Source organism: Rattus norvegicus, chromosome 1, assembly GCF_021556685.1.
Source record: "Rattus norvegicus strain SHRSP/BbbUtx chromosome 1, alternate assembly SHRSP_T2T, whole genome shotgun sequence".
NCBI lineage: Eukaryota > Metazoa > Chordata > Mammalia > Rodentia > Muridae > Rattus > Rattus norvegicus.
Window position 1 is genome coordinate 156,239,257 of NC_141534.1, and position 14,842 is coordinate 156,254,098.

At 42.8% G+C, this 14,842-nt stretch overlaps 1 protein-coding gene across 8 annotated transcripts in view; it reads left to right on the forward strand.

Moving 5' to 3' along the window:
- Me3 (malic enzyme 3) overlaps nt 1-14,842 on the forward strand; it is a 197,150-nt gene that overhangs the window by 174,618 nt on the left and 7,690 nt on the right. For all 8 annotated transcript variants that reach the window (XR_015630266.1, XR_015630268.1, XR_015630267.1 and 5 more), the window contains 2 exon segments: nt 12,876-12,973; nt 13,264-13,377. Coding sequence is in view for 4 of the 8 variants with exons in the window: in NM_001415972.1 (NP_001402901.1) it covers nt 12,876-12,973; nt 13,264-13,377 (212 nt within the window). In the remaining 4 variants the exon portion in view is untranslated.

Sequence of the window (14,842 nt, forward strand, 5' to 3'; positions counted from 1 at the left end):
ATGCAGTTGCTGGGAATTGAACTCGGGACCTCTGGAAGAGCAGTCAGTGCTCTTAACCACTGAGCCATCTCTCCAGCCCCTAATACTAATATTCTGAGTGCACAAGTATGGAGAGGAGGAAGGGGTATTGAGACCCAAGTAGAGTGTTCAGGAAAATGAAGAGAAGGTGTGAGCACAATGCTACTAAAGCCTGATGAAGAGGGAGACCTGGGCGCCATGCTTTTCTACACTTTTCTGAAGTGATCTGGCAGTGCCAGCCTGTCTTGCATTGTAGGGTTACTGTGCAGCCTTGGTTCTGAAAATGCAACATGTTAACTTCGCACTCTATGTGCCATTCTAGCATGCAACACCATCTATGACTGCCTGAGCTTCCCGGGCTCAGGTTTGAGACTGCTGTTTGCTCCAAATTGTGTGGCCCTGCTGGCTTTGACTAATTTTTGATTATTGCACATTCAGAAGCTTTTTTGATAGTTGCTATGTTTTTCTCAACCTCTACTTCGATTACATGACTCTACATGGGGTTATAATTCCTGGTTTCATAAGCTGTGCTCTAGAGTACCCTGAGACTCTAGAAATGTTCCTTTATGACACAGAGCACTGCTGAAGTGGTCTCAGAGACCTTACAGGGTGTCAGGAAAGAGGGATCTGACTCTTCTGAAGTGATGCTGGCAGCTCCTAGAGAGCAATCCTAGTCTGTGGCTCTTTCTGCATTCAGTGCCTTTGATGGCCCCACTTCAGTCCTCAATGCATGCAAATGAATACACGAAGGCAGTGGGTGGCTGCTCTGGGAAGGGATTGCTGTGGATCATGACATAGAAGCCACTTAATTCTCAGAGACCCAGGGCTCCCCAGACACCTGAGCCAGACCTTGACCCAGCCCACCTCTTCCTGACTCTCTACCAATTATTGACACTGTCACCAATTCCTCCTAAAATCTGTTTAGCAGATCAACTGCTTTGACTTGGTCAGATGTGACTATTAAAAGGAAAATTTTCAGCTTGTCCTTTTGTGCTGTTTCCTAAATGTGCTGTCTCAAGTATTCTGTTTGCAGGAAGTATAATTATGGAACATTCCCACTGAATAAGAACGTTTGTTTATCTTTCATCACGAATGGGAACAACCGGTTCGCATCGTTTGTGGGCACAAGCCATGTTCTCCCACAGTCCTAGGCTCTCAGACTTCTCAGGGTGGTTACCTCCAAACATCTAAGCAATTTTCCTCCTCTCCAGTTTTAAAATTCCAGGCACACAGTCCAAGAATTAACCTACCACCACCCCACCCAACAATGGAAGTTAATGGTGGAGACAGTAACTTGATTTGCCAAGTTCCTGTTTTATAATTTGGAATCTAAGAACTACTGCTTTCTCTCTTGGGTTCTGATGTAGAATTAAGAGAGTTTGCCGTGCCTCCCTATCCCCACCCCACAGTGAGTCCTTAAGAGTAGGATCCAGAAAGGTGACCATGAAGAAAAGCAGCTGAAGAGACAGCACTGGATGTATATATCCTGAAGGAAAATTCAGGAGTTCCCCCAAGGAGTGATGTGTAGCAGTGCCAAATACTGCAGAGAGGTTAAAGGACAGGAAGCTGAGAACTGACCAGTGAACTTGACAAGGGGAGATGCTCAGTGACTTCGACAAGAGGTGAGCTGACCACTTATGTCCACTGAGAAGAAAATAAATGGAGGCTGTGATCACATGCAGCCCCTTGAGGAGCTTGACTATAAAAGGCAGTACAGACCAGGCTTGGGACTGCAAGAGCGAGGCTCTTTTTTTCTTAGTAGAAGTTTTACAGTGTGTTTACGCACTGGTGGGGAGGAATTCAGAGAGGGAGACTCTGAGGATGAAGAACAAGGAGAGAATTGGAGAAAAAAATCTCATGGGTCAGTGAGAATGCAGTGCAGAAGGTAGCTTTGCCTAGGAGCAGAAAGAACCTCCATGGACTCTGCAGGGGTGACAAAGGCTGTGGAAAGAGGCAGAGGGTCTGGAGACTTGCTGAGAAGACTCACAGCTTCTGGGGAACTGTTGCACTCTTCTTTATACATCCAAGTGGAGAACCTGGGTAGCCATGCTATTCTGCATCTCATGACTGCTTCTTATTTCCTTTGAGTCTCATTTTCCTAGAAAAAAACTAAAAACCTCAATAGAGGGATCACTGAAATACTGACTCTGTGGAGTTCTTAATGGAGATTTAAAAAGTAGGGCTGATAAGAGAGTAGCACATGACCAAGTTCACCATAAGACTAATCGATAGGAGAAAGACATAAAGAACTCCCTTATTGAAATGCAGGAAAACACAAGTAAACAAGTAGAATCCCTTAAAGAGGAAACACAAAAATTCCTGAAAGAATTACAGGAAAATACAACCAAACAGGTGAAGGAATTGAAAATGGAAATAGAAACAATAAAGAAAGCACAAAGGAAGACAACCCTGGATATAGAAAACCAAAGAAAGAGACAAGGACTTGTAGATACAAGCATTGCCAACAGAATACAAGAGATAGAAGAGAGAATCTCAGGGGCAGAAGATTCCATAGAAAACATCGACACAACTGTCAAAGATAATGTAAAACGCAAAAAGCTCCTAGCCCAAAACATACAGGAAATCCAGGACACAGTGAGAAGATCAAACCTAAGGATAATAGGTATAGAAGAGAGTGAAGACTCCCAGCTCAAAGGACCAGTAAATATCTTCAACAAAATCATAGAAGAAAACTACCCTAACCTAAAGAAAGAGATGCCCATAAACATACAAGAAGCCTACAGAACTCCAAATACATTAGACCAGAAAAGAAACTCCTCCCATCACATAATAGTCAAAACACCAAATGCACAAAATAAAGAAAGAATATTAAAAGCAGTAAGGGAAAAAGGTCAAGAAACATATAAAGGCAGACCTATCAGAATCACACCAGACTTTTCGCCAGAGACTATGAAAGCCAGAAGATCCTGGACAGATGTCATACAGACCCTAAGAGAACACAAATGCCAGCCCAGGTTACTGTATCCTGCAAAACTCTCATAACATAGATGGAGAAACAAGATATTCCATGACAAAACCAAATTTACACAATATCTTTCTCCAAATCCAGCCCTACAAAGGATAATAAATGGTAAAGTCCAACACAAGGGGGCAAGCTACACCCTAGAAAAAGCAAGAAACTAATCATCTTGCAACAAAACAAAGAGAAGACAAGCACACAAACATAATCTCACCTCCAAATACAACTATAAGAGGAAGCAACAATCACTATTCCATAATATCTCTCAATGTCAATGGACTCAATGCCCCAATAAAAAGACACAGATTAACAAACTGGATATGTAATGAGGACCCAGCATTTTACTGCCTACAAGAAGCACACCTCAGAGACAAAGACAGATACTACCTTAGAGTAAAAGGCTGGAAAACAATTTTCCAAGCAAATCTTCTGAAGAAGTAAGCTGGAGTAGCCATTCTAATATCGAATAAAATTGATTTTCAACCAAAAGTCATTAAAAAAGATAAGGAAGGACACTTCATATTCATCAAAGGAAAAATCCACCAAGATGAACTCTCAATCCTAAATATCTGTGCTCCAAATACAAGGGCACCTACATACATACAAGAAACCTTACTAAAGCTCAAAGCACACATTGCACCTCACACAATAATAGTAGGAGATTTCAACACCCCACTCTCATCAATGGACAGATCATGGAAACAGAAATTAAACAGAGACATAGACAGACTAAGAGAAGTTATTAACCAAGTGGACTTAACAGATATTTATAGAACATTCCATCCTAAACCAAAAGGATATACCTTCTTCTCACCACCTCATGGTACTTTCTCCAAAATTGACCATATAATTAGTCACCAAACAGGCCTCAACAGATACAGAAACATAGAAATAATCCCATGCACCCTATCATACCATGATAGGGATTATCAAAGCTGGTCTTCAACAACAATAAGGGAAGAACACCCACATATACATGGAAGTTGAACAATGCTGTACTCAAGGATAACCTGGTCAAGGAAGAAATAAAGAAAGAAATTAAAGACTTCTTAGAATTTAATGAAAATGACGGTACAACATACCCCAACTTATGGGACAAATGAAAGCTGTGCTAAGAGGAAACTCATAGCTCTGAGTGGCTGCAGAAAGAAACAGGAAAGAGCATATATCAGCAGCTTGACAGCACACCTAAAAGCTCTAGAACAAAAAGAAGCAAATACACCCAGGAGGAGTAGAAGGCAGGAATTAATCAAAATCAGAGCTGAAATCAACCAAGTAGAAACAAAAAAGACCATAGAAAGAATGAACAGAACCAAAATCTGGTTCTTTGAGAAAATCAAGGACACAAAGAGTATGTCCAAATTAACAAAATCAGAAATGAAAAGGGAGACATAACAACAGAATCAGAGGAAATTAAAAAAAATCATCAGATCCTAGTACAAAAGGCTATATTCAACAAAACTGGAAAATCTGGAGTATATGGACAATTTCCTAGACAGATACTAGGTACCGAAGTTAAATCAGGAACAGATTAAACCATTTAAACAACCCATAACTCCTAAAGAAATAGAAGCAGTCTTTAAAAGTCTCCCAACCAAAGAGAGCCCAGGTCCAGACAGGTTCAGTGCAGAATTCTATCAAACCTTCATAGAAGACCTAATACCAATACTATCCAAACTATTCCACAAAATTGAAACAGATGGAGCACTACCGAATTCCTTCCATGAAGCCACAATTACTCTTATACCTAAACCACACAAAGACCCAACAAAAAAAGAGAACTTCAGACCAATTTCCCTTATGAATATTGACGCAAAAATACTCAATAAAATTCTTGCAAACCGAATCCAAGAACACATCAAAACAATCATCCATCATGATTAAGTAGGCTTCATCCCAGGCATGCAGGGATGGTTTAATATATGGAAAACCATTAACGTGATCCATTATATAAACAAACTGAAAGAACAAAACCACATGCTCATTTCATTAGATGCTGAGAAAGCATTTGACAAAATTCAACACCCCTTCATGATAAAAGTCATGGAAAGAACAGGAATTCAAGGCCCATACCTGAACATAGTAAAAGCAATATACAGCAAATCAGTAGCTAACATTAAACTAAATGGAGAGAAACTTGAAGCAATCCCACTAAAATCAGGGACTAGACAATTTTGCCCATTTTCTCCCTACTTATTCAATATAGTTCTCTAAGTCCTAGCCAGAGCAGTCAGACAACAAAAGATGATCAAATGGATACAGATTGGAAAGGAAGAAGTCAAAATATCACTATTTGCAGATGACATGATAGCATATTTAAGTGATCCCTAAAGTTCCACCAGAGAACTACTAAACCTGATAAACACCTTCAGCAAAGTGACTGGGTATAAAATTAACTCAAATAAATCAGTAGCCTTCCTCTACACAAAAGAGAAACGAGCTGAGAAAGAAATTAGGGAAACAACATCCTTCATAATAGCCCCAAATAATATAAAATACCTCGGTGTGACTTTAACCAAGCAAGTGAAAGATCTGTATGATAAGAACTTCAAGCCTCTGAAGAAAGAAATTGAAGAAGATCTCAGAAGATGGAAAGATCTCTCATGCTCATGGATTGGCAGGATTAATATAGTAAAAATGGCCATTTTACCAAAAGAGATCTACAGATTCAATGCAATCCCCATCAAAATTATAATCCAATTATTCATACAGTTAGACAGAATGATTTGCAAATACATCTGAAATAACAAAAACCCAGGATAGCTAAAACTATCCTCAACAATAAAAAAAAAAATTCCGGGGGAATCACTATCCCTGAACTCAAGCAGTATTACAGAGCAATAGTGATAAAAACTGCATGGTATTGGTACAGAGACAGTCAGATAGACAAGTGGGATAGAATTGAAGACCCAGAAATGAACCCACATACCTATGGTCACTTGATTTTTGACAAAGGAGCCAAAACCATCCAATGGAAAAAAGATAGCATTTTCAGCAAATGGTGCTGGTTCAACTGGAGGTCACCATGTAGAAGAATGCAGATCAATCCATTCTTATCACCCTGTAAAAAGCTTAAGTCCAAGTGGATCAAGGACCTCCACATCAAACCAGATACACTCAAACTAATAGAAGAAAAAGTGGGGAAGAATCACGAACACATGGGCACCGGAGAAAATGTCCTGAACAAAACACTAATGGCTTATGCTCTAAGATCAAGAATCGACAAATGGGACCTCATAAAACTGCAAAGCTTCTATAAGGCAAAGGACACTGTTGTTAGGAAAAAACGGCAACCAACAGATTGGGAAAAGATCTTTACCAACCCTACTACTGATAGAGGGCTTATATCCAAAATATACAAAGAACTCAAGAAGTTAGACCGCAGGGAGACAAATAACCCTATTAAAAAATGGGGTTCAGAGCTAAACAAACAATTCACAGCTGAGGAATGCCGAATGGCTGAGAAACACCTAAAGAAATGTTCAACATCTTTAGTCATAAGGGAAATGCAAATCAAAACAACCCTGAGATTTCACCTCACGCCAGTGAGAATGGCTAAGATCAAAAACTCAGGTGTCAGCAAATGCTGGCAGGGATGCGGAGAAAGAGGAACACTCCTCCATTGTTGGTGGGGTTGCAGACTGGTACAACCATTCTGGAAATCAGTCTGGAGGTTCCTCAGAAAATTGGACATTGAACTGCCTGAGGATCCAGCTATACCTCTCTTGGGCATATACCCAAAAGATGCCCCAACATATAAAAAAGACATGTGCTCCACTATGTTCATTGCAGCCTTATTTATAATAACCATAAGCTGGAAAGAACCCAGATGCCCTTCGACAGAGGAATGGATACAGAAAATGTGGTACACCTACACAATGGAATATTACTCAGCTATCAAAAACAATGACTCCATGAAATTCATAGGCAAATGGATGGAACTGGGAAATATCATCCTAAGTGAGGTAACCCAATCACAGAAAAACACACATGGTATGCACTCATTGATAAGTGGATATTAGCCCAAATGCTCTAATTACCCTAGATTAGAACACATGAAACTCAAGAAAGAAGACCAAAATGCAGATGTTTCACTCCTTCCTTAAAAGGGGAACAAGAATACCCTTAGGAAGGTATAGGGAGGCAAAGTTTAGAACAGAGACTGAAGGAACACCCATTCAGAGCCTGCCCCACATGTGGCCCATACATATACAGCCACCAAACTAGATAAGATGGATGAAGCAAAGTGCAGGCTGACAGGAACTGGATGTAGATCTCTCCTGAGAGACAGAGCCAGAAAATGGCAAATACATAGGCGAATGCAGGCAACAAACCACTGAACTAAGAACAGAACCTCCGTTGAAGGAATCAGAGAAAGGACTGTATGAGCTGAAGGGGCTTGAGACCCCATATGAACAACAATGCCAACCAACCAGAGCTTCCAGGGACTAAGCCACTACCCAAAGACTATACATGGACTGACCCTGGGCTCCAACCTCATAGGTAACAATGAATAGCCTAGTAGCGGCAACAGTGGAAGGGGAAGCTGTTGGCCCTGCCAATGCTGGACCCCCAGTGAATGGGATTGTTAGGGGGGGAGGGCGGTACTGGGGGGGAGGATGGGGAGGGGAACACCGACATAGAAGGGAAGGGGGAGGGGTTAGAGGGATGTTGTCCTGGAAACCGGGAAAGGGAATAATATTTGAAATGTAAATAAGAAATACCCAATGTAATAAAGATGGAAAAAATAAATCTAAAGAAAAAAGACTAATCGATAGGGCTTAGAAGACCTGAGTTCGAATCCCCCAGTACCCATGTAAAAAGCCAGGTGCGGCTGCTCTTGACTTTAACCCCTACCCTACACTGGGGGAGGGGCAGAGACAGGTTGATCGTGGAGACTTAGCCTAACTAAAACAGTGAACTGGAAAGCTTCCTTTCCTGCCGAGGCAGTAAGGTCGAAAGCAATAAAGGAAGACACATAACACCCTCCCCTGGCCTTACATGCATTTATGCACACATCACACGCTTTCTCATCATGCACAAACACACACAACATACACCACAGCACACAGCAAAAAAGGTGTCATAAATAAATGGCAGCTGTTTTTGGGTTGCTTTATTGCAGCGTGCAACTCTTCGGTGCAATTCCCCAACGGTCTTTTCCTGAGCCCATTCAGAGTGGTTGCTGAACATTAATGTCTCCTGCCAAAGTTCTCATCTATCAGCCCCCACTTTACCCACCCCACCCCTGTCCCACAGTTCTCGCCCACAGAGCAATTATTCCTCCCTGGGTGCTGCCTCCAGCTCCCCAGTAAAGGCTGTGTTCCAGTTTTTCTTCTAGAGCACAGACTAAACCACTCCACTTTCACTTCCGGGTCGGTATCCTCCTCTGTCTAAGTATAGGAGGTCAGAATCACCAACCTCCTCCAGCACTGTGTTCTGCCAATAAGTTCAGTTATTCAACCCTCAGGTTCCAACCTCAAAAGATATCCAATACGCAAAAACAGAAAATCAAATTGAAGACTGTCTAGCCCAGGAAACATCTACCATGACATGTCTTTGGCGCCATCTCCTGGCGGATGATGTGCAAACAGCCTCCCTGAAAACAGAAAATCTACAGAACAGAAAAACTGATTCCAAATGAACTGGGGCCTCCGAGGGAGGGAGAAGCCATCCCCACTGGTGCGTGTCAGCATCTGAACGAGCACACATAAAATCCATACAGCTTTAGAGATGTGTTAGTTACTAATTCCTAGCATTTCCTGGGTCGCTATGCAATCATCATAAAACCTTTAATAAAAATTTTTTGCATGAGGTGTATTAAGGTGTGTGTGCCCATGCACGCCAGTGTGTAGCCCAGAGTTTGACACTGAGTCCATTCCTCTTCATGTTCTACCTTTATTCTTTGAGACACAGTGTCACGTTTAACATGTTATTTACCATTTCACCTAGTGACCCTCCGGGATCCTCCTGAATCCATTCTTTGGTTACAGACACATACTACCATGTCCAGCTTACCCATGGGTGCTGAGGACCCAACCAAATCCAGGTCCTTACATGAGCAGAAAGCACCTTACAGACTGAGTCATTTCCCCAGTCCCATGGGAAGTTTTTGCTATGTAGAGCTTTCACTTCATTTTTTTTAATTTATGTATTCGCGTATTTTAATGTCTTTGTGCACATCAGAAACGGGAATCAGATCCCAATACTGATGGCTGTGAGCCACCATGTAGTTGCTGGGAATTGAACTCAGGACCTCTGAGAGAGCAGCTAGTACTTTTAACTGCTGTTCTAGTAGACATATTTCAGAGATTCCTATGCATCGGTATTTAAAAGTAGAAGTATAAGGTCAAAGGGTAAAAACATTGTTATGCCCTGGTTTTAGATGGGGAAACCATTTTCTAAAAGAAAAAAAAAAGTCTCTCTTTAAATTGAAAAGAATTCTGGGACCTCCCATGTTCCATCGCTCCATCTGCCACTAACCACAGATAACCTCATTTTGTTTCTAATGGTTAAAATGGCACAAACCATAAACTTTAATTTCCTTCCCTTTGACTGCATCATGGAGGCTTCACTGTGACACCATGGTTACAGTTTTGTTGTGAGCCCTCAGGGTCAGTCAGAACCTGTACCAGGAGAACATTCAACACAAAAAGTGTGAATTGTGTATTGGAGAATTGAAAAACAGGAAGAACAAAACAAAAACAAAAAACAATAAGACTCTGCTACCCACCCCCCTCCCCCGCCATGCTGAGGAACAAAAGAGGAGGCAGCTGGCTGGTGCTGAGGGCTTCGAGGTTAGCTCTAAATGATGGATGAATCATTGCGAAGGGGTTCAACTGCCTACCGAACTGGAGGATCGAGTCTTCGGGGCTGTCTGACTTAGCAGATGCAAAACTATCTTCTAAATTCCAATGTCAAATAAACGATACTTCTTTTTTTTTCTTTTTTTTTATTATTAACTTGAGTATTTCTTATATACATTTCGAGTGTTATTCCCTTTCCCGGTATCCGGGCAAACATCCCCCTCCCCCCTCCCCTTCCTTATGGGTGTTCCCCTCCCAACCCTCCCCCCATTGCCGCCCTCCCCCCACCAGTCTAGTTCACTGGGGGTTCAGTCTTAGCAGGACTCAGGGCTTCCCCTTCCACTGGTGCTCTTACTAGGATATTCATTGCTACCTATGAGGTCAGAGTCCAGGGTCAGTCCATGTATAGTCTTTAGGTAGTGGCTTAGTCCCTGGAAGCTCTGGTTGTTTGACATTGTTGTACATATGGGGTCTCCAGCACCTTCAAGCTCTTCCAGTTCTTTCTCTGATTCCTTCAACGGGAGTCCTATTCTCAGTTCAGTGGTTTGCTGCTGGCATTCGCCTCTGTATTTGCTGTATTCTGGCTGTGTCTCTCAGGAGCGATCTACATCCGGCTCCTGTCGGTCTGCACTTCATAAACGATACTTCTTAAAAGTATACTAAATGGCTCATAGGACAAACCCATATAAAATTATTTTTATCTAAAATTCAAATGTCATTAAGTGTCCTGGGTTTTACCTGGGATTCTACAGGGTGGAGGCTAACCTGGGAATAGTCTTTTCCCGCAGCCTTTCAGTTACTCCCTGTCAGCCTTTCCTGGCAGATCCCTGCACACAGCCTGCACTGTGGTTCAGAAAGGTGTACTGATTGGTGCAGCCACCCTCTCTCACGTACACGCGCATAATTACAAAACAGCTGCTCTAACAAACCAGAACTCTCCAACCAAGGCAAACTGTCCCGCTCTCTCCCCCCAGTGGGAAGAGACAAGTCTTGACAGTTACTCGTGACTGCAAGCGACTCTCCCTAAGCATCGATAGGAAGAATTAACTTGTTCTTCAGACCTAGCCATGGTTGAAAACCCTGTTACTCCATAATTAAAGTATAGACTTACCTTCCGATGCTTTATGAAATGATTAAAGTGAAAAGAAGGGACAAAGAATCAGTCAACCCCTTCCATTATCTACGGTCATATAAGTAAGAAAGAGTGATGCACGCCTGCTTGCTGGTGTTCCTGGCCAGTCCGAATGTCACCGGTGCACATCTACTTCTTCCACAACCATTCCGTGTTTTCTTGTCCTCAGACAGGACTTTATCTGGCCAGGGTTCTTCACCAGGAACGTAGCATAGCCCTGCATTTCCGAAGGCCCTGGATCTTCTATACCTCTGCCTATCTTTAGTTGTCATGTGCATTGAGATTTACAAACCAGCATGGAGCTATCAAGATGGCCCCAGAGGATGTCTTGGCAACAGCTGGCTTCCTTTCTGATGATTACCTACCTCTTGGTTATAGGATCGATCCCCGCAGTCAGAGAAATGAGAGTCTTCTTCACTCACAGAGAAACCCCGAAAATCTTAATCTTCAAGTGATGTTCTCAAACCCCAATTGACTAGACTTGCTGTGATTCCTAATGAATGTTTCTTCTCTCCTGGGAATTAAGGCCTCTAATCAGGCAGGGCACAAGTTTGAAGCCACAGGAAGCATAATTCTGTAAGTATGTTATCTGGTAGAATTGTGAGAGGACCATGTGTTCTGCCTACAAGAGAAAGGGAAAAACATATTTCTTATTAAATCAGATCATACATTGTATATTGTTACCATACAGTCTTATGATGTGGTGGGTAAGATGGGCAGCTCATGACATGGTGTCTTGTGGTCCCATCATGTCTTATTTTCAAAAGTCTTTATCCCTTAAATGAGTAGTTCTATGGGTTCCATGTCCTGCATGGCTTGGTCATGGAAACCTGCCTGGGATGCCAACAGTGGTGAAGAAATGACAGATTGTGAAGGAGTAACGGACTCTCACACAGGGAAGCTGGGATCTGATGCACTGTACTCACTATGATAGAAGTCACCGGGACGACACAGTGAACAAGGCTGTCCTCTTATTAAGTACAGCAGGGAGGGATTAGCTCGTCTCTGTAGGAGCTCTCTATGGCAAAGAGTCTCAGGCTGTAAATATCAGGGAGGAAGAAGCTGCAATAGATGTTTTCTGTACACTGTCAACATTTGTACACAGACCAGTGCAAGGCTTTGTCATTCCCCATGGACCTAAGGTACTGAGGTCATTGACATGGCTGTGCCCATGTCAGCCATACACATTCACTCAGAATTTCATGTATGCCCCCCACATACAGGGATCACATTTCATTTTTGGCATCTGTGAATTGCATCTATCCTGTTACTTCATTTGTTAATAATCACAGTAGCAGCTCCTGGATGGATGGCTGTCTCTCCCACAGGCAAGGAACAATTCTGTGAACTACTTCTCCTTTTCTTAAGATGTATCTATTTATTATATATAAGTATACTGTAGCTGTCTTCAGACACACCAGAAGAGGGCATCAGATTCCATTACAGATGGTTGTGAGCCACCATGTGGTTGCTGGGATTTGAACTCAGGGCCTCTGGAAGAGCAGACAGTGCTCTTAACCACTGAGCAATCTCTCCAGCCCAGGACTATTTCTTAAACAGTCTTTTACAGTAGACGGTAAAAGACTGAGTTGATTTGCCCTGAGTCCCACAAGCCTGCACATATGACTTCTTTAAGAGTTAAGAAAAGTTGCTTTAGCCAGGCGGCAATGGTGCATGCTTTTAATCTCAGAACTCAAGAAGCAGAGGTAGGTGGATCTTTCTGAGTTGGAGGCCAGCCCGGTCTACAGAGTGAGTGAGTTCCAGGACAGCCAAGGCTACACAGAAAAACCCTGTCTCATAAAAACAAAGAAAAGAAAAAAGGAAAGAAAAGTTGCTTCTTCTCCCACAGGTCCTGGATGTTGGGAGTCCTGTCAAGAGCCTTTTTTCTTGGGGAATGAAGGCTAGAGACCACAGGTTGATAGAGTTCACTCTGTTGCAGGCACAGCCTCTGTCGCTGTGGCAGGGATCCTGGCTGCACTGAGAATCACCAAGAACAGGCTGTCCAATCATGTGTTTGTTTTCCAGGGTGCGGGTGAGGTAAGTACCATTGGAAGAACTCTATGGCGGTTGTGCCGAGAAGAGTAAGAATGGGTGGGGTAGTCTTCCCAGGGAGAGGCAGGCTGGGATTCTGACAAGACAAAGCAATACAAGTGTATGCTGATCACTGAAGCATTTTGAGTCTCAATGTTTGAGTTTCTCAAAGTAAAAATGGGCCATCTAGGAGTTGTGGGGCTGAGGAAAAGAGAAAGGCTCATCTTAATAAAACACCTGGTATGTGTTGAACAACAGTGAGTCTAAATATTGTCCTTATGCTACCCACCCCCCAGGCAGCCATGGGCATTGCCCACCTCCTTGTCATGGCCCTGGAAAAGGAAGGCATACCCAAGACAGAGGCCGTAAGGAAGATCTGGATGGTGGACTCCAAGGGTCTGATTGTCAAGGTACTGTTTAGGTTTGAAAAGCTGAAGGTTTCTTGACACTTAGAGCTGCCAAGAGTTCTCCAGCTGAGCATGGCAGGACATGCCTCTAAGTCCAGCACTCGGAAAGCAGTGGATCTCTGAGTTTGAGACCTTCCTGGTCTACAGAGAAAGTTCCAGGATGGCCAGGGCTACACAGAGGAAGCCTTTCTCAAAGGAAAAAAAAGAAGAGTAGGAGGAGGAGGAGGAGGAGGAGGAAGAGGAAGAGGAAGAGGAGGAAAAGGAGGAGAAGGAAGAGGAGGAGAAGGAGGAGGAGGAGGAGGATAAGAGGGAAGAGGAGAGAGAGAGTTCTCCAAGGTGCTTGGAGTGATAAACAGAATGGCAAGCAAAAAGAAAATTCCAAAGTAAAAGTTTTAGTTGACACTGTCCAAAGGTACTGAGTGTGTGCATATGTGTGCGTGTGCATGTGTGTGCATGTACATGTAAATTTACTGTGTATGTGCATTTGCCTGTATGTATGTGCATTTGCCTGTCTGTGTACATGTATATGTATGTGTGCATATGTGTGTACAGATGCATGTACATGTGTGTGCTCACATGTATGGATACCTGAATACCCCTTTCAGCCTTTTCTCAGCCATACTGAATCATAGTTCTTCAAAAGACATATGCTCTCTCTCTTCCTCAACTTTACACAGCCAGATCACTGTAAAGGATCTTTGGCCTAACAATACATCTTCCCATCCCCCCACCCCCCATCATTCCAGAGAATGGTCTCTGAGCAGGTTACCAGACACTGGTGACTCTTCTTACTCACCTTTTCCATCACTGTGTTCACCCTATCGAGCTGACTTCTAATCAAGGCGCTTAGGCTTGACACCCACATCATTCTGGAACTCAGGAGGCCAACTGGGGAAGTCAGAAATGATTGAACTCATTACCAGAACTTGGGCTAATCCATCACTACCAGACTTCTTTCTGTATGAAGAAATACCATGACCAGCCTACCCTAGACTCAGCTTACTGAGACTTACAGGAAGACTAGGGGATCCTAACAAATCCATTCATATCAGCTCTCTGGCACTGGAAGTCTCAAGCCCCTGTCCTGTGAACCTGTGGACTGCACCTCTTGAGGTCAAGGGATTCATAAAGGCTAAGTAATTTCTGAGGAGTCTTTGTATCCTCACCCAGAAAACCATGACCCACAACAGCTAAAAAAGAAAATAAAAGATGATTTATCAGTTGTTCTTCTGTGTGGCTGGGGAGATAGCTCAGATGTTAAGAACACTTGTTTGCTCTTTTAGGGGACCCAGATTTGATTTGATTCGATTCCCAGCACATACATGGTGACTAACAACTGCATGTAAGTTCAGTTACATAGGACCTGGTGCTTTCTTACAACCTTCACGGACACTGCATCCACATTGCACAAATATAAGCAGGCAAAAGCAACCATGTAATTAAAATTGCTTTAAAATTTTTAAAAAGA